The sequence below is a fragment of the Anas platyrhynchos genome, chromosome 2, assembly GCF_047663525.1.
Source record: "Anas platyrhynchos isolate ZD024472 breed Pekin duck chromosome 2, IASCAAS_PekinDuck_T2T, whole genome shotgun sequence".
NCBI classification, from domain to species: Eukaryota; Metazoa; Chordata; class Aves; order Anseriformes; family Anatidae; genus Anas; species Anas platyrhynchos.
In genome coordinates this window covers 47,368,436-47,389,985 of record NC_092588.1, presented here as the reverse complement: position 1 = coordinate 47,389,985, position 21,550 = coordinate 47,368,436, and the positions used below count along the sequence as shown (strand labels likewise).

At 36.6% G+C, this 21,550-nt stretch overlaps 1 protein-coding gene across 5 annotated transcripts in view; it reads right to left on the bottom strand.

Moving 5' to 3' along the window:
- The window catches only part of SNTG1 (syntrophin gamma 1), a 348,743-nt gene that overhangs the window by 172,328 nt on the left and 154,865 nt on the right, over window positions 1-21,550 (bottom strand). For all 5 annotated transcript variants that reach the window (XM_072034682.1, XM_038174969.2, XM_027452099.3 and 2 more), the window contains one exon: window positions 1,911-1,965. In XM_072034682.1, coding sequence (XP_071890783.1) covers window positions 1,911-1,937 — 27 coding nt within the window. In that variant the 5' untranslated portion in view covers window positions 1,938-1,965. The remainder of the gene's footprint in view (window positions 1-1,910; window positions 1,966-21,550) is intronic.

Genomic DNA, 21,550 nt, shown 5'->3' with positions numbered 1-21,550 from the left:
CCTTACAATGATAGTGCAGAGGATTTAGTTAAAAATTACACCTGTAAGCATAAGACTATTGATGCTTTACTTAGACATCGGTATTTTGTGAAAGTAGGTTGAAAGTTTGCATTTTATTAACTTTGATTGGCTTAGGAGGAAAGATGTAGATCACAATAGTTTGAAGAATTTCTTAGAAGTAGCACTACTAGTTTTGTGGCATGGGGATCATTTTACATAAACCAAATAAACTGGGTTTGAATCTATTTCATTTTATTTTATTAATCTAAAAGTTAAAGGTGCTTGCTTAGGTTCTCCAGATCATGAACATTTTAGGGTGGGAAGAATCACTCTGTCCTTCCATTGTCTATCATGGAAAGTCATGTAAAGTAGGTGATTTTTTAAGATCTATACTTGAAAGAAACACTCTGACTAGAAGCCATATAGTGAATGAAACAGATCTGCAAAAAATTTTTGCACTATATCGGCTAGCACAGGACTCGTATTCCAGGTAATCTTTCTGTGGCTGTTGTCATTATTGCTGCTGGGCACAGAGTGAAGTTAATTGCCACTAAATAATATCTACTAGGCTGCAGTTTAAATAACACCATAAAAATCCTAAGAAAATAAGCAGTATCTATCTGTTTTGTTCAATAAATGCATGAGAAAAAAAGTGAAACAAAAAATAACCTAGCTAGAAATGCTTTTTTTCCCAGGCAAATTATTTCAGTTATACTGTATTATGGTATTTAGATTGTGTATGTACTAAAGTCTGTCACATACCATCCTGGAAAGCAATCATACTACCCATTCCCAAAGACAAGCTTCACTCTAATATTATTTTTTTATCCTACTGTTAGTTTCAGAAGGCTGTCATGATTTCATGTTCTTCATCCTGCTTATTTTCTCTTTTCCCATCTAATTTACATCCATAGATGCTCAAGCCAAAATTGTTTTTAGCTGAGTTTAGTACTTGGTCCTACTGTTCTTCCCATCCTTTTACTCTTTTTTTTTTTTTTTCATGGGATCATGGTCACCCTTAAAGGTGTGGTCAGTTTTCTTGTCGCCAGTCATAACTTCTTAGCCACTGTTTGTTATTCTCCGTATAAAGGCAACTGTATTTTAAAATCTTAATGCTGTGTAAATTGGTGTAAATGGTTCTCAGTGGATCTCACTTGCTAACATTGTACAAACATTTTAAAACAATCTGTCCACAGAAAATCATTGAGAGAATATGATGCCCTTTTTAACATATACAAGTGCATCTTATTTACTTTTTTGTGTGTGTGTGTGTGTGTTTTGTGTGTGTGTGTGTTGTTTTTTTTTTCTTCTTTTTTTTTAAGGTAAAATTGGTATGAACAGAAAAAAAAGCACTTCCCCCCATCCTCAGAGTAGGGGAACTAAATTACTTTATATTGATATTATGAAACTATACCTATGTTAAGTGAAAATTATTCTCTTACCTCATCAAATCAAAACAGAATTACTTATCAATGGGTCAACTTTGTAGCTTCCCCTCTCTCCTCACCTTTTTCCCATACTCCTACATTTTCCCTTTGATTTTGCTGAACAGTGACAGATTTCTGTCCCATTGATGTTTTAATTCATGTACATACTTTCAGATATAAACACATCACTAAGAGCAAAGCTGACATAAAACATAAATACTTGCACCTATATTGTGCCTGAAGAAGTAAATTGGAGTGGACAGAGGTGAAGGCTAGCAATGAATATACCTGGGCAAATTTTTCATGTTCTGCTACAAAGTCTGCCTGCCACCATGAAGCGATCAACTGCATAACTTACATCTGATAATATAATTCCTCTCGTTTCAGAAAAAGAGGGTAGATAGTGTTTTGCATAATAAAAGGACTAAAAGTGCATTGATTCTGATTCTACTGTTGTTTGAAAGGAAAAATATCTGATCCTACCTCTTCACAGGCGGTCCTGAAATCCATGTGCTATGACACAGCAAGTGATATTTGTCTAAAATAGAGAGAAAGATATCATTAGAATGAAAAGGATATTGCAAAACATAGAAGTTACCTATATGAGTGTGCAACTGATCTACCCTTTGTCAGGTCCAGTTATAGTCATTGCGTAAAAAGAGAAATGATCAAAGTTGCAACAGGATTAGGAAGTATAAGATATTAAAATTGTTCCTGCTTCTTATAAAGTATACAACTTGGTTTCACTGAGTATGATCAGAGGAATTCTCATGCTCCCACAATTTCCTTCCACTCATGGGACATAAAAACTTACGTTTCTTATTCCAAGGGTGAGTTTATTTTTCATTTATTTTCAAAAGTAGGGGCACATTGGAAAGTAACACTTCAGAAAGAAACAATTAAGTGTTGCTCTTCAGAATGCCCTCTCTCTCATGAAAGATTGTTTGTTTTGTTTTTCTTTTCTCCCATAATTAAAAACCATCAAGCATCAATACCTTTGTCTCACATTTATAATCTCTCCCAGGGAGCCAGTGTCATTTAACAGTGTCTTAAAAACAGAAATACTTATGAGTTGAAAAAACAAATGTTAAAAAAGTCAGGAATATATGTGAGGACTGGCAAAATGTCACACCAAATCCTGTGATTATTACTTTGCTGGGCCTCTACCAAACATGTACTCATCCCAATGCACACTTATGCATTCATTTATTTATGAGATAAAGCTACTGGAACAGGCTTTTTAACAGAGGATAATAACAGTGTCCTACTGTTGGTTTAGCAACAGAAATGCTCATATATCTGCCAATAACATTTCCCGGAAACACTTCCTGGGCAAAGCAGACATTTCATTCAATGACTGGAGATACAAAACCTATAACCCAGTTCTCTATCCTATGACTTGCAGGCTGTCATGGAAAATAAAACAATTGGCCTTCAGCAAGGCAGTCCTCAAACTATAAATACTGCTTCCCACTATCTGTTGATACATGGTGAATCTACCTGCTGATCACCTTGGTGACACTTCATTTTTTCCCTTATATTCTAAATTACACATAGATAAAATAGAAAATACAACAAATACTCTCCTAACATCCATTTTCCCAGTAAAATAATATCTTTGGTTTCCAAAGAAATGTTACTCATAGAGTTTTATTGAATCGTAAAATGGTTTGGGGTGGAAGGGACCTTAAAGACCCCCTAGTTCCAACCCCCCACCATAGGCAGGGACACCTCCTGATCAGGTTGATTAGCACTTCATCTAACCTGGTCTTTAACACTTCCAGAGATGGGGCATCCACAGCTTCTCTGGGCAACCTGTTATAGTGCCTCACCACACTCCGAGTGAAAAATTTATTCCTAATATTTAATCCAAATCTATGCTCTTTTACTTCTAAGTCATTACCTCTTGTCCTATTACTACTCTCCCTGATAAAGGGTCCTTCTCCAACTTTCTTGTGGGCTCTCTTTAGGTACTACAGGCTGTTATATGTTTTCCCTGGAGCCTCCTCTTCACTGTGATAAATAACCACAACTTTCTCAGTTTTTCTTCACAGGAGAGGTGCTCCATCCCTCTGATCTTCCTCATGGACATCCTCAGGACTCATGGACTCATTCCAACAGGTCTACGTCTTTCTTATTACAGAATTATAGAATTACAGAATTGGAAAGGACCTCAAGAGATCATCAGGTCCAACCCCCCTGCCAAAGCAGGTTCCCTAGAGCTGGTTGCCCAGGGAGGTGTCCAGACAGGCCTTGAATATCTCCAGAGAAGGAGACTCCACAACCTCCGTGGGCAGCCTGTTCCAATGCTCCATCACTCTCACAGTGAAGAACTTCTTTCACATATTGGTGCAGAACTTCCTGTGATAGATTTTTTTGACCATTGCCCCTTGTCCTATCACCACAAACCACCAAAAAGAGGTTGGCCAAATCCCACTGTCTGCCACACTTCAGATATTTGTAAACATTGATAAGATCCCCTCTCAGTCTTCTCTTCTCAAGGCGGAACAGAAAGGTCTCTCAGCCTTTCCTCATAGGGAAGATGCTCCAGGCCCTGTATCATCTTTGCTGCCCTCTGCTGAACTCTTTCCAGGAGATCCTTTTCTTTCTTGTAGTCTTATCAGACTTGGGAGATTGTATAAAATCATGGGATCATAGAATCATAGATTGGTTTGTTTTGGAAGGGACCTTAAAGATCATCTAATTCCACCCCCCTGCCATGGGCAGGGACAACTTCCACTAGACCAGGGTGCCCCAAGCCACATCCAATCTGGCCTTGAACACCTCCAGGGATGATGCATCCACAGTTTCTCCAGGCAACCTGTAACAGTACCTCATCACCTCATTGTAAACAATTTAATCCTTATATCTAATCTACATCTTTTTTAGTTTAAAGCTGTTACTCCTGGCCCTATCACTCCACTTCCTGATGAAGAGCCCCTCCTCAGCTTTCCTGTAGGCCCCCCTTAGGCATTAGAAGGCTGTTATAAGGTCTCCCTGGAACCTTCTCTTCTCCAGGCTGAACAATCCCAACTCCTTCAGCCTGTCTTCATAGCAGAGATACTTCAGCCCATTGATCACCCTAATGAACTTCCTCTGTACTCACTCTAATACGTTCATGTTCTTCTTTTATTGGGGGAACACAATACTCCAGGTGGGGTCTCATGAGAGCACAGTGAAGGGGAAGAATCACCTCCCTCATCCTGCTGACCATGCTTCTTTTGCTGCAGCCCAGGATACTGTTGGCTTTCGGGCTGCATGAGCACATTGCCTGCTCACATTAAGCTTCTCATCAATCAACAACCCTAGGTCCTTCTCCTCGGGGCTGCTCTCAATCCATTCTCCCTGCAACCTGTATTTGTGCATGGGATTGCCCTGACCCAGATGCAGGACCTTGCACTTGGCTTTCATGAGGTTTGAACAGGCCCATCTCTCAAGCCTATCCAAATCCCTCTGGATGGCATCCCTTCCTGCCAATGTGTTGACTGCACCACATGGCTTGGTGTCATTGGCAAACTTCACGAGGGTGCACTCAATTCTATTGTCTATGCCACTAAAAAAGAACAGCACTGGTCCTAATACCAATCCCTACGGAGCATGACTCATCATTGGTCTCCACTTGGACATTGAACCAACTCCTTGAGTGCAACCATCCAGCCAATTCCTTACGCACCAAGTGGTCCATCCACCAAATCCATGTCCCTCCAATTTAGACACAAGGATGTCATGTGAGACAGTATCAAATGCTTTGCACAAGCCTAGGTAGATGGTGTAAGTTCCTCCTCCCTTATCCAACAATGTTGTAACCCTGATGTAGAAGGCCACCGGATTTGTCAGGCATGATCCGCCCTCAGCGAAGCTATGTTGGCTGTCCCCAGTCACCTCTTTGTTTTCCATGTGCCTTAGAATAGTTTCCAGGAGGATCTGCTTCATGACCTTTCTGAGCACAGAGGTGAAGTTGGCCTGTAGTTTCCTGGGAACTCCTCTTTTTCCTTTTTAAAAATGGGGGTTATGTTTCCCCTCTTCCAGTCAGTGGGAACTTCAACAGACTACAAAAATTTTTCAAATATGATGGGCAGAGGCTTAGTAACTTCATCCACCAGCATCCTTGGATGAATCTTATCAGGTCCCATGGACATGTGCACCTCCAGGTTCTTTAGGTGGTGTTGAACTCAATCTTCTCCGACAGTGGGCAGTTCTTCATTTTCCCCTTCCTTTTTTTTTTTTTTTTTTTTTTTTTTTAGGCATTCAACCACTCAGCCACTAATCTTTGCAATATGGCTGCCATTGTTTCTATATTACACTATTTTTCCAACTGGTTCTTGCCTGTGGCTTGGCTCACAGTGGAAATCAAGCCCATTACCAATGTTTCTTTTTCGGTCCATCAACTTTTTTTTAACTGTTGATATGCAAGTAATAGTACACACAAGCACAGATTACATTAGAAACATCATTTTTCCCCCACATTTCTACTCTGAATAAACTCTCTAGATTACTAAATTACAGGAGTATATATCATACATAACAAATAAGTTTTATGATATTTTACTGATAAAATGTTCTAATGATTGGTTATTATCTCCTCCTGTAATACATTTTAAAAAGCAGAAAATACAGAACCAAGCAATTTTAAAACCAAAGAGTTTTTAAAACGATGAATTGCAAAACCCACTGCTGACAGATATCCCTTGGTCTGCCTCTGGCTAACCTCAGCAATCCCCTTACCTTCAAATCACAGCCGTGTTCAGCTGAGAACCTTTCCAATTCTCTGAGGAGCTCCCTTCAGTCTCACACAGACAGACCACTGGTTACCAGCACAGAAACTCCTTTGGCCTCAATATTTGATTTTCCTTTGTCCTTTCTCACCCATAGGTTGACACAAACTGCAACCCAGAAGGTGAGAAAGGAGCTGGCAGTGACCTTCAAAGGCTGAGGTACAGAGGAAAAGAAGCAGTGTTGGGACAGGATAGGGTGCGTAAGCACAGAGAGAAGCACAAGCAATGTGTATTATTCAAAGAGAAGGAATGGCTGAATAGCAATGAGCCTTCCTCTGAAAGGGTTTGGGGCATGCAATCAAGGAAATGTAAACAAGCAGGCTTCAAAATGTTACTTTCCTTCCTTTCTACATGATTTCCGTTCTGTAATTCCTCAAAAACTGAGTTACCAAACTTATTTAGCTCATCTCTGTTGATAGATGTAAAGGAAGTAACGTATGAATGACAGAATGGGAACAGAATTTGACACCCCCTTGGCAGAACAAGCAGTTATTCAACACCACAAATAAATAAATAAATAAATACTGTGTGATATTACTATGGCATTTGTGTTCTAAAGGGAAATCAATGGCTAAAACATAATGGTAAAGTTGAAGGCAATGGAAACCTTCAGAGACAAAGCTTCATTTAGGCTAACGCACTGAAGACTTGAGCTATGCTCAGATCTTCCTGTAATAAATCAGGTCATATTCCAGTAGTATAATAGATGTAATTTCACCATGACTGGAGAATACTTCGGTATATATAATATAATAAGACAGCAAACAAAAATAATATTTCATGTGCACATGACAGTCTTCAGAATACCACAAGCCAAGCAAAATACTAAGAAAGCAGTAAGAAGCACTTCATTTTCAATGGTATTATTGCAAATAATAGAATATTGTATGCAAAATTAAGTTAATGGAGAGATGATGTATTAACAAACACAATTTAGTGTGACTCTGAGAGCTATCTTTCAGGTTATGTCTTCATCTTCAAAGGAATTTTACTCTGAAGGTGGTGAGGTGCTGGCACAAGGTTGCCCAGAGAAGTTGTGGATGCCCCATCCCTGGAATTGTTAAAGACCAGGTTGGATGAGGCCCTGGGAACTCTGATCTAGTGGGAGGTGTCCCTGAAACTAGGGGATCTTCGAGGTCCCTCCAACCCAAACCATTCTATGATTCTGTGATTCTATAATTTGAGCTCGGAAGAAGTTTACTTTGTAAAAAAGGCAGTCTAAAAATATTTTAAGTCATGGCCTTTCCTCCGTATATTTATGTATACAGAGACTATCTAGAGTCACAAGAATTCTTATTGTCAGAGCATTGTCGGAACTGATAACTGGAAAATAGACTAAAACCAAGTTTCAAAGGCATAAATACCCATTCTGCAACCAATTGTGACAGCCATTCACTAATAAACCACGTTTGCCTTTTAATGTCCTTCTCCCGGCTTTCTTATTACCAAAATCTTTTGTGCTCCACTTTTTGGCGATGTTTAAAGGAAATCTTATCTGTCATTTCTTTGCGTGTTAGGAAATGAAACACACTTCTGTATAACAATGAAGGTTTTTTTATAGCAACAAGTAAAACAAAACCAAAACCAACTCTATTGTAAATAGGGAAAGACAGCTTAGGAATTATCCTTATATATAACAAAGCTGGTCTTTTGTGTTTTAAGGGAAAGAAAAAAAGAAAAGCAAAAAGGAAAAAGAAAAAAAAAAAGAAAAAAAAAAGAAAAAAAGAAACAAAACAGGGAATCAGAGAAGTTATTTTAAATGCACACTACATGCGGCCATCTTTGTTCTACCCAGCTTGCCACAGAGAATTTTATGCTGGAACACTTTTCAGAGGTGGAAATCTCTGCACAGGAATCTGAAGGAGCCATTTAGTAACCACAGGTTAATAATACCATATTCTGTTACTGTTTTCCAGCCCATTTCCATTATATTTCATTTGAAAACAGAATTACATACATTCAGTAAACCTAATGTTTTAAGTCATCTACTATACTAACATATTGGACTCAACTGCTGAAAACTTTCAACACAAGTTGGGAACAGCTTTCCTCATTGAGTTCAATACACCAAGGAGGATCTACATAACCCTTGCAGAGTATTGCAGCCTTAATAAACTAATTTAGATTGAAAGATGCTCAGAAACCTGGAGGCCGTTACATTACATGTACTTCAATCTCCTCAGTAGTTCAAGGAATGAGATGAAGTTTGAGATGAAGTTAGAACTCAGCAAAATGTGCACTTTTTTATCAGACATTTTGTTGAGACATCCAGCTCTCATTAAAGCTCATGCTTTAAAAGAATTGAAGTTGGCAATTAGTAACTAACAAGGTTTCTAAATGTTTTATTCATTTTATATTGGTTAAAACAAGAACATTTACTTGCCAGTCATAACATATCATATTAATTGCAAGCATTTGTAATCAGCAAGCTCAATTAAGATTCACTGTATAAACATTGAGTTTTTCAAGATTCACTGAGCCACAAGGCAGTATTAACTGAACGAATGTATGTTGGGCTCCTGGTTATTTATTGAGTACTGTTTGCACTAACAGGTATCTGGTGCCCCCCACAAACTAACACCCACAGTGTGACTTCATGAGTAACCCACTCTGCTTTGGCTTGGCAAAAGCAAACCAAAGGAAATGGCAAAAGAAACAAAAAAAAAAAAGGCCAATGTAACATGATCTTTCAGAGGCAAAAAGCAGGACTACAGGATAATTGTTTGAGAATAGAAACGTTAAATGCCATCAGTGGACTGTTTTTTTTGTTGTTGTTGTTGTTGTTGTTGTTGTTGTTGTTGTTGTTGTTTTTTGTGAAATGCTCTACAGCAAACTGGAACAGAAAAGTTTGTCTCTGGGTTAAAGTCTGCAATATTGCTAGGAAAAAAATAAATTAATTAAATAAATTTAGCACAGATGTGAGAGCCCAAGTGGGGGCTAAATATCCCCATATTTTTAGCTCCTCTGGAGGCAGTATGAACTATTACATGGTTTAGACCAAGTTCTCAGTTTTACCTAAAAACAGTTCCTTGCATCAGACAAACAGAAATTCTCTGACTATCTCCCATGGCATTCTGCTTTTTCTCTCCATTATCTCTCACCATAGAATTTTCTTATAAAAGAGATACTGGCAATTCTTCTGCTAAGGCAACTGATTTCCAGTCAAACATAAATTTCATGCCTCTGGCAGTGTGCCTAATGCAAGTAGTTAGGAGTAAGACTTTCAACATCAAATTGCATCTTTTGATTTCACTTAAGTTAAATAAAGTAAAATAGTTAAAAGTAAAATAAAATGCATTTTACCAGTCTGATAAGGGAGGTAAGGAAATAAATTATTGATTGTAAACACTTGGGAGGTTTTCATTTGCAGGGTCCTTGGGAATTGCTTGTACAATTAAGCTAAAGACAGGAATGCTTCTACTTGTTCAATGAGTTAGCATACTTTTTCAAATTAAAAAGAAGGTAAGGTAATGTTTAATTAAAAGTTTAATACAAGTTTTGTCTATGTCTTATCCCCAATTTAGGACATTTATTTGACAGCTAGTATAAGAGAATACACATCTAACCCTATGAGATCCAGAGAAATGAGACTTCAGAATCACGTGGCAATATCTTTATATGTGTATAAGTATATATATATATATATATATGTATACATATAAATAATCATAAAGGTTTCTAAAATTTTCTTATACAAGCAAAACTAATTGGATTGGTGCAAACTAAGATAAAGTGATTCACAGATAGGGAAAGTGGAGAAATTCATTATTACCACACAATGAAATAAATGTACAAACTCACAGAATCACAAAATCATTTAGGTTGGAAGAGACCTCCAAGATCACCTACTGCAACCCTGACCTAACACTAACAAGTCCTCCACTAAATCATGTCACTAAGCTCTACATCTAAACATCTTTTAAATACCTGTTTGTACATTTCAGTTATACATATCCACAACTAAACAAATATATGCACCATATGTAATAAGGGAATGGGGGAATGGAAAAATATACTTAGTGAAATTGGTTGGGCTAACTGTGTTTTTTTAGGAACTGGATTTTGTTTTCACAAAACTCAGCCACAAAAACCCCACTAATCCTAGCTCTACTGTCTCAGATACAGACTAATAAACTATAAAGGCAATACCACAACATAACGACACATTTATATTGTCTAACCAACAACAGAACCATCCCTCCATTTCTGTATGGTAATGTAGCCCTATTGACTTTAAAAAAAAAAAAAAAAGTTAAAAAATAACGGTTGTTGTTACTCTGATTACTCTGATCTGCTCTGTTCTTCGGGCAGTGTTTTGAATACAGGTATTAAAGAATACTTGTATAACAACATTTACCATTTTAGCAAAAGGTACAGGAAAAAAAAAAAAAAAGCATGGAAAACACTGATGTACAAGAATTCTAAGGTCTCAAAATTCTTTTAGAAATGCTTTCAGTACTTTTATGCCCTTAGTAAAAATACAACATTTTTACATGTTAATAATTATGTGATTGTGGAGAGTGCAATCTATTAATGATTTTCTCACGAATTCTCCCAAATGAAAAACAGTATTATACTATCCTTTAAAAAGGAAACATTTAAATTTTGATAAATTTAAAACTGATAATTTTATTCTGGTAGGCATTGATTTTCAGTAAATAGAGATAAAATAACACCAAATATTTTTCAGAGATTTTTCAGCTCCTGTCTGACATACATTTTTATACCTGTGTATATGTACATGTCAAATCCAACATTAATTTTCAAAGTTCCTAATGGAAAAATAATCATTCACATTGAAACCAGAAAAATCTGTATTTTCCCCACAAGATATGTTGCAAAAATCCTACCTAAATAATAATATTAATAATAATAATAATAATAGTAATAATAATAATAAACTACAATGAATTATTATAATTATAACCAGATTACATAATGGAGGGACGTGATACCAGACTAAGTACAGAAGACTTTAATTTTATCAATTATAGCATTGTCTTGAATACGTTTTTCTTCCAGTTTACATTTTCATGAAGTTGTACATATTTCTATTTTGTTAATTGACTGATATTTTTCACATATACCAAGGAAAATGCAAAACAGAATTTTTCAACAGATATGGCATGTTTGTGGCTCATATGCTATTGTTTGAATCACAGTCTCTAGCATACCTTGATATAGCTTGAACAAGCATAACTGAAAAAAATGGCAAAATCTAATCTCAGAAAAAATCAGAAGTTTCTATATAGAAACTCTATAGGAGCCAGACCCCAGGTTTCTTATTTTAAGTGGGCCAAGGAATCTCTGTGTTGTACTTCAGCTTAGACAAATTTTGCATTGTTTACTATGTCAGGTAACCTATGTCAGATATCCTTCAATATCATGGACTTTCTTCATAGACTTTATTTCCTTTTTCTTCTAAGGTATGAACTCAAATAACCAAGTTAATCACAAATGATACAAGGAATAATTTGGAAAAATAAAAAGGTTTATTTAAGTTAATTATATTAAGTGACCATTTTACTGCTTTATACTGAAGTCTGAACTGCAACCCAGCTTCGATTACCAGATCTTGTAATCAACAGTGGCTTTTCTGCATAAAAAGTATTCCTATAGCAACAAGGATTCACACATTTCAGGGGTCAACATTAAGATGCATGTATTTACCATCTCTGGGACAGCATAGCTATGGCATAGGAAACTCCCAAGGATTAATGCAGTTGCTGCTTCAGTATCATCTTATCTACAAAGTCATCCCTAAAGACATTATCTACCTTTAGAGCATTAATTTTCTCCAGGTTAAGAAATAATAAAAATATTAGAAAAAATAAACTATTTCAAATAGTTGCCACTGAAGGAAGGTGGCATACTCTACATGAATTAGGACATTCAAGCCATCAGAGATACCATGGTCATGGTTTGCAGTCCTCACCTCACCACATTTATCTTTTTCCAGAGCACTTACTTTCATGTATAGGAATTCAGCACTTAACTGAAAACAAACACCAATAACTTGTCTCAAAAATAATCATCATAATTAGATCTTCCACTTGAGTATTTATATAATTGCAGCAAAAGCCTCTTTAGCTCCTATGAACTTCAGAAAGCAAGAATTTATAGCAGTACTGTTATAATATCATCAAGTCAAGTTTACTTATTGTCAAAATGCTCCTGCAGTGGTACATTGTCAAAACATATAATAAGAGATCTTGAAATATGCAGAATGTGCCACATAGGAAAACACAGCACTTAAACTACTGTAAAATTAAAATAAACAAAGTTAAGTAGCCAGTGAGAAACACTTAAAACTAATCAGAAAATCTCTCTGTTTAACAGCAGCATCCCTCACTGAAAATCTTTCTCTGTGGGACTGGGTTGGACAGGGATGGTATAATGGTCATCCCATCTGTCCACATACCCTCTCTTGGAGGTTGTTATGCTGGACATAGAGTAGTAAGCTGAAAAGGAACACCAATTACAGCCTTGGCTGATTTGCCACTGACAAGTGGTAGAACACTACCACGAACACCGAGCCACCACACAGTAGTACCTGGGCAGGCAGATGTGGATGGACAGCTATAGATGCCATCCTTCGTTAATCATTCACCTCAAGGGAATTACTCATTTTGGTTGTCTAATTTTCTACCTCATTGACTATTGCTTAGCTTAGATTTTACTTAATATGTTTTTGAGCTCATTGAGAGCCAGGAGGCCAAAAATTCAGAGTCATAAGATATCTGTCGATAAAGTTGGACAGACTCATGATCCTATCTAATTGTAATGTGGGTGGAACTAATATCAGTAACTCCTAACTAACGTTGTCATAAAAACTCCGTACTTTTATTCATTTGTAACTTTGCCAAGTTTTAATTGTTTGAACTTCTTTATTACAAGTTTCTTAGTACATATAATTTATTTTTTTTTTTTCTTCGGTAAGTTAGCCAAAATAGATTACCTGTTTCTGAAAACAAAGGTAAGGACTAACACATTAGTTTGCTCATTAAACAGAGCAATAAGAAGGTATTGGTCTTGCCCTGAAAAGCCTTACAGCTCCTGTGTCTGGAAAAGACTCTGAAACTTTGCAGAATAAACTGCATTTTTAGAAGAAAAAAAAGTCTAAATAAAACTAGCAATAGCAGTTAGGGAAAGGGGAAAGTGAATCAGGACATGAAGCTCATGGATGTGAAGAGTGAAATAAGGATGATGGTAAAATGGAATAGGTAATGCATGAATGGCCCTAAAGAAAGATTATGAGACACTAAATGTAGGTTAAAGCTGATGGTGAAAATCTGAAGTGTACTGTCAAGGTGACTGGGGAGCACTGTGTGTTTTCAATGCAAGTCTGGAATTGCATTGAAAAAGTGATACCAGCAATAGCATGAGAAGAATGTGGAAGGGACTCGGAAACTTCATAAGTTCAAACAAATGAGTTTGCAGGGTAGGACAAACTGAGGAAGCTTTTGGGCCATGGACAAGTTGAGAGATGACAAAGAAAGAGATAATTTTCAGGACAGTGTAGTTAGGTCTGTAACCACTGTAGAGCACTTGCCTCCAGAGAGGAGATACTCAAAAATTAGAACTCAAAATTCATCAGGTGTGGTAGTGTTACAACTGTTTTACTGTACAGAATATTAAAATTAAGAAATGCTAGCATTTTATTATATGCAATGTTAAACTGTTGGTATTATGGGCTTGCTCCATTCCAATTATTACTCTTCAAAACATCAGGTTCAGGTAATAAGTATGCAATCATTCTCAATAGGCTTATTTATTTATTTTTGGCACCCACCCTATTTGGATTATAGGTTGTTAAATACTGTGGGTACAGGCTATCTCATGGAACCACTCTCAGTCTTAGAAGCCAGTTTAGTTGATAACAAACTAGGAGCTTCACTTTTTGAAAACTCACGAAAAGCAGCAAAACAGCACAGCTTCTGCTGGTACAGTAGCTTAAATGGAAGCTGTAAAGGTTTAAAGGCCTTGAAGTATAAGGTCTTGCAGTTTAAAGGCCTTGCAGTATCAGGAAGGTTCTTCATCATGTGCTTTTTATTTTATATGCTTCTTTTTTTTTTTTTTTTTTTTTTTTTAAGTAGTGTCCAGTGGAAAATTTGGATTGTGACTATGTAACTGAAACAGTCATAGTGTATGAATTTGAGCAACCTGGTCTAGTGGAAGGTGTTCCTGTCCATGACAGGGGGCAGGAACTAGGTGATCTTTAAGGTCTTTTCCAACTCAAATCATTCTATTATTCTGTGATTGTGTGTATGTAAATATGATAGCTTAAGCTTGCATAGCTATGTTTAGCTCAACTATTTTCTAACTTTTAATTTAGCTGAAAGGTTTTAAACATAAGCCTTGAAACTAAATAGGTCACAATTTTAAAAATGCCTTTGATGTTTCTAAAGCTAGCAGGTATAGCAGATGTACATTTATATTGGTAACCTAAACAGTACCAAAGAACACGGACACTTCAGATGCAGTCACTGAAGCTAAGCAGGAGTCTTACCCTTTGTTATATTTTCCAAGCCTCTCAGTCAAGAGAGGAGGGGAGAGGACAGAGTTCAGGTCACAATTCCTTTATTCACTTTAAAATCTATTTCAGAAGATAAAAAAGTCTATAGTTTAAAGACTCCATCTCCTCACCCTGCAGGGACATGGAACTGGAGGGAGGTATAAGTTGGTTTTCAGTGTACCTTCCCACCAGGAAAATGGAAGTAGGAACAACACTTCTTCAAACTATCCAGAAAGTGTGTTAATAAATACAACATGGCAGCAGTCTGAGAAGACCTAAGAAAGACAAAAAAATGTAATAAGTGGGAGAGACAAAAAGAAAGAATAGGTAAGAGCTTGTTGATAAGAAAAACGGCAAAGAAAGAGAAAGATGTGAAGGAAGGGAAAATGGAGAATAGGAAATGGAGTAATGAGGAAAGAGTGGTACACGCTATGAATTAAAAAATAAATGAATTATGAACAAATCTTTATCTCACGGGTAAGGAAATAGAAATGTGTTTTATAAAATTATTTCAATTTCCCCATTACATATATATATATATATATATATTTTTTTTTTTTTTCCCCAAATTTGGTCTTATATAAAAGTCAGCTTGATCAAACCCACATTTACTAAGATAAATCTTGCTATTTTTTCATCAATGCTATCCCATATTCTAACTGGTAAACTAAAAGGAAATTATTTTAGGTATGTGAAAGAACCCAAATGGTTTACATTTTTTTCTCTTTTTTTACCCTCTACACTCACCAGACCTGGAAAACAAGTGATTAATCTTGGAGAAAGAGAAGCAATACAAATCTCAGGGATAAGCTGACTGTAAGTAGTAATGTTGAGCAGGTCAGAGATGCATTAAGAAATACTTCCCTTACATCTTCAGTCCTGTGTTTATGATAACTGTGCTGTATTTCAAAATGTTTTCATGAGATTACCAGAACTATCAAAGTTCGTTGCTTGTGACATGCCTACTGAAAACAAATTACCTAAGTGCAGCTTTGGGTATCACTTTGGGTATCACCTGAATCACTATTTCTTAAAAGCATTCCTTATCAATTTAAAAATATTCAAGTGAAAAAGAGAGATGTAAAGAGAATGAGCTCTCTATAAAAGATATGCTGAATTAAAGCAAATGAAGCCAATGTCACCATAACATAGTGATGGAGGAAATAAATATGGACATTGTGGAGCTATACAGCATGTTCGAGGATCTGGGATTTGGCAAACCTGTCACAAAGAAATGATTAAGGCAGGAAGCTCAGCTAAATTAGGATCATGCAGCAGAACAAAATACATGACTATTTTTAGAAACTGTTGACGTCCACATAGCCCAGGGAAAAGACTGGCCTTTTACTTTCAGTGTGACAGCAATGGCATCAAAGTAAGTTGCAAGGACATACCAAGAGTAACTGGTAGAGAAGTTAAATAAGACTGATACAGGGCAATTTGAAATGATGGCTTAGCAGAAGTTCTGTAAAATAAATGTCAAGGACTCTGTCACCCAGAGTTGCAAAAATGTAAGCTCTTTTGCCAGTTAATAGACTGACAATAATACACTAAAGAGTAAGTTAGTCTGAGAAACCCTAGACCATACTATATCAAGCAGCTTTATCTCAGCTTGAAACTATACAAGAAAAAAAAAAGAAAAAAAAAAAAAAGTGAAGTAAAAATACTGACATTGAGTGAGAATCCTTTGGGATGTTTCCAGCTTCAGAAGAATTGTTCTATGCTTGCTGTGCCTGTTATACTTGGTCATATTTTCAAAGAGTTCTTCACAAAGCATAACAGACTGAGACTGACTGAAAAAGAAATGAAAACTAGAATGTTAAAGAAGATATTAGATACATTTCACTCTTTATAAAATGCTTCTCCGTTACAGATTGAGATTTTTTTTATGAACTGCTGATAGAAGAACCTGGAAGCTGTGCTGTTGCTAGAAGTACTATTTCTTGGTTTTAACTGTCATCAGACTCTGTTTAAAATGGTTCCCTCAATGAGAAATATTTAAGTTTCTTACTATTTAAACCACTCCAAAGCTTATGCTTTTTTTGTTTGCTTATTTGCTTATTTTTTTTTGTTTCCTGAGTGTTGTATTCCTTTTGTAAAAACAACAGTGGTTTTCAGATAGCCGTAGTTTTCAGGTAGCAATTTTAAGAATCATTAATAGTCAACCTATAAATTATTGTGAGATTTCAGAAGTATTGTTATAAGAATTTGTAACCTACCAATTGAATATGATTATGGAAACCAACAATTAGTAAGTATCTGCTCAAGTTTTCATTCACATTATTATTATTTTTTTTTTACATATTATATTCATGTGGTGAGAGGAACAGAAAAAAGAGGGCACATCTGTTCCTGAAATACTTCCTAATACCTTCCTTCCTTCCTTCCTTCCTTCCTTCCTTCCTTCCTTCCTTCCTTCCTTCCTTCCTTCCTTCCCTCCTTCCTTCCCTCCTTCCTTCCCTCCTTCCTTCCCTCCTTCCTTCCTTCCTTCCTTCCTTCCTTCCTTCCTTCCTTCCTTCCTTCCTTCCTTCCTTCCTTCCTTCCCTCCTTCCTTCCCTCCTTCCTTCCTTCCTTCCTTCCTTCCTTCCTTCCTTCCTTCCTTCCTTCCTTCCTTCCTTCCTTCCTCCCTTCCTTCCTCCCTTCCTTCCTTCCTCCCTTCCTTCCACAGTTTTGTGAAAATAGCACTAAGAAGTACTCAAGTATTTAAAGTTAGAAATACATCTAAATATCATACTGAACTGAGCCTTCACATCAGTTAAGTCTGAAGTTCGAATTTCTTCTCCCTCTGTATAAAAAAATTATGATGATAAAATTATTTTGGGATTAGCTAACTTCCAGAAGTAATAGATTCAATGACACTTCTAATTTGATGCTAACATTTGAATTACAAGTTTGATCATAGCATAAAAAATAAATGCTACTAGTGCATGATATAAAGATATCAGACAATATTTTTGTAGAATAACAACAAATCCTTGGAACATGAGGAATCCTGAATAGCCCACATGAGAAATAACAAGTAAAAGCCCTTATAAAATTACACTATTACAGTAATTTTTGGAGTATAGCAGTGAGAGAAATTTCATATTTACAAGACTGCATAGTAAAACTCATAGACCATCTGTATGGCAGAAAGTATGTAAACACCAATATAAACTAGTCTTTAGTTGTCACACAGCTGGTCCTGGACCACACTGATGCAAGAGAGATTATTTTTCAAAATCTAATATATAATAGCTTTTTTAAAGCAATATTGATATATCTAGAAACTATATTATATATATAGTTTCTATATACTATATATTGATATATCTAGAAACTATATTACATACATAGTTTCTATATACTATATATTGATATATCTAGAAACTATATTACATGCTTTTTTTTTTTTTTTTTTCTTCCTCCTTCCTTTATCCTTTATTTTAAGGGATATAGAACAACAACTAAAAAAAATATAATTCCATGCTGTGAGATACTTGCTACCCTCTACGATTGCATGAGATCACTTGCAGTGATTGCAGTAATTTTCAGGTTTTTGTAATAGATCACATGCTTCAAAACTGTAACTCCTTTGGGTTTCTGTGAAGTTAATCATGTGGAATATGTTCTCTCCTTGACTTCCATTTTCAGTAGAGGCCATTTAAAATAATAAACAAGAAGAACAATAAAAAATCAACATAATACTTCAAATGATTAATTTTTCATCCAAGATATTTTGACCATGACGAAACTTAAGCTCTAATCTTTATATTATATGTGACTGAACTTTTTTTTTTTTTTTTTTTCTGCATTAGGTTTGACCTTAAGTTCCTTGGGGAAGTAGTCATGACTTGCACTGATTTGCATAAAGCTAAAAATACCAAGAAGCTGACAAATAATAACATGTAAAACATGCACTAACTTATCTTTTTCATTTCTAATTTTTTTTACCAAGGTATGCCATCTTACCACCTCCACAACCTGTTCACATTACCTCTATTATTCTTTTTAAACTTTTATGTCTCACACTAACATTTCACAAATTGTATTAGTTCTTGCTTTCATTTTCTGCTGGAGTTCCTCCTAGACTCAAATTGAGTATTTATGACTGAAATTTATGCAAAAATAATAAATAGTAATAATAAAAAATAGATTGCTGTGTACTTATCAGGTTTTAGACCATTCATTCTTAGATTGCACTGTTAGAAGTATTTTACTATAATTAAATACTTAAAAGTTTGGACTGAATTAATGTGCTGCAATGCTCTAGCTTCAAGTACTATTGTTCTTACCATTTGGAAACGTGCTACTCTGAGATTAAAATTCAGAGTGTCCTTAAATTAGAGCATGGACTAATGCTCCTTCCTTTTCCTCTGCCACCTCTCTTTTCACATCTCATGAAACTGTGTCAGGACTATTCTGCTGCAGCAGTGTTAGAATTTAAGTTAGAATATCTGACCTGCTAAAACATTAAACATGTCAGTGTGCTAGGGAACCACACTTCTGCTCTATAGCAGTAAGCAGTACAAGGTCTAGCTGCCTCTTCCTGATCATCAGGTGAAAATAGCAATCAATGCCAGTCACATTCAGCTGGCACCTACTTACTAAGTCTTACAATGGCAATCCAGGATGCAATTAAGCAGTGCAAGACCACTCAGAGACCCTGAAACAGCCTGCAAAAGGAGGTATGATATACAAATTGGACTACATACATACCACTTTTGAATGCTAAAAGAGTCTTGCGAAGGCCAGTAAGCAATAGCACAGTTTTCATAAGAATTCTCTGGATAATAAAACCAATTATAAAAAAGAAGCTTAGATAAAAGGTCAGTGTATACAGTTTAACATAAAATTCATGTATTATGTTAAATATTTTCACAGTTTTTGTGAAACAAACAAATAAATAGTCAACAAATCTAATCTTCAGGATAATTCAAACATTGTCACGTCCATGAGGGCAGCTCCAGCCCTGACTGTCCCTGCCCAGTACCCTAGGTCAGTGCCCAGGGCTGTCAGCCCCTGACCCAGTATGCCCATGGCAGGACCGATGTCCAGCTCCCCATAGGTCTGCCTTGTTTGGCCATAGGGCCCAAGTCAGGCCCACCTGTGGGCCTATGTCATGGTCTGGTCCTGGCGTGTCCCCATACCCATGCCCGGTGCCCAGGGCTGAGGCTGCCCCATTTGCCCCAGGTTGAGCTTTTCCTGGTCTGGGCAGTGGGACTGGCCCTTGCTGACAGGCCTTGCCCTGCTCATCCCAGGTGGCCACTGTTACCCCATGTCCCTGAGAGCTTCTGGCCCTCACGGTGCCCTGTCAGGACAAAAAGTAATTAGACAGTAAAATGCAGTTTTAGTAAGATAGTGAAACTGCTGTATTCTTCTATGGCAGTTTTAGCTTATCTGAAGACTTTATGTTGGTAAAAAAATGGAATAAGTTTCTGAAAGGGCATACTTACTGGTTATTAAGGTAATAGGATATAACCTTTCGAAGCACTACAAATGCAGATGCACACATGGGATTTTGGCTAGGCTAAATTGCATTGTCATCTACAGCAAGAAAACTAAACTGAGTCCATCAGAAGAGCAGCATTACTCACAATGTATACCAAATCAGCCAAGAGCAGGACATACAGCAGGTTGGGTTTTATTTCTTTATTCCCTGTGGCTCCTTGGAGTTTCAGTACTTCAGAAGGATGCACTGACTGGCTGCAAAATTGGTTGGTTAGGCAGAATTTCTGCTAGTGAGCTTAATTTTTTGAGAATAGGATATATTGCTTCCTAGTATGGACATAACTATTGTATTCTTTTCTCCATTTTAGAAGTTTACCTTAATTTCACAGTAAAAATTCTACTTCAAATTATACATCGATACAGGAATGTACATGAAGAAAGAAGTGATCCAGGGCTACACGAGAAAATTAAATTAGAATGAAAGAGGAAGCAGGAAGAGCATCAGCTATGATTGAGACCTTTATTTGAGATACTTTGATTTTGTGGGAAAGAACTGGGAGAGGATCTGAAAAGAGTCACTGCAGACACAGCACTCAGAGCACTCACACACTCCAGTGAGCTAAAATAAATGAAAAGTGATGGCGGAGACTTTCAATGTACCAGTCGGTGGACTTTGGCTATGAAAGATAGGATAAACTGCCTGCTCGGCCAGCTCTGCTATTGAACACTGTTCTCTGAAAGTGTGGTGGTTGGCAGCAGGTGGACACACATTCACAGAAGCAGGGGGCTCAAAAGAGCACGTGAGCAAAGCCATTTCCCCCTAAAACAAAATGGGAGTAAAAGGGAGAAGTGTGTGCACCTTAACCTATAAAGATCTGCAAATCTCAAAGGGTTTTACAAATATTAAGAAATGTACTAAACAAATCCCAAGCTCGTGCTGCATTTGATAAATGCTTAATGCACCTATGGTCTAAAATACAAAACTGAGAGTTGTACTTAATTTACTTTATTTACTTTTTTACTATGCTACACATCATACAGCCTACTCAAAAAAACATATTTTAATAGTTCTCCTTTTCATTGAGGGCATCATATATGCCATAAAATTTAAAATATTGCTGCAGCTGGAGTTATGGCTACAATTATGGAGGATTGCTCGGTGCCTTCAGCAATGACATAATATAAATGCTACATAATAATTTCATTCTCCCTCCAAATGTTCATTCAGATTAATTTACACAAGTACATTGCCCTTTTCCTCACATGCCACAGAAACAGTTGCCCTGGAGTGAAAGATAATCGCTCTTTAGACTCACTGTTGCTCAGCTGAATGGGGTGAGACATTCTCATTGAAATGCAATGATTGTACAGCCAACTGTTGCAAAAGTGACAGCAGGAAAAGT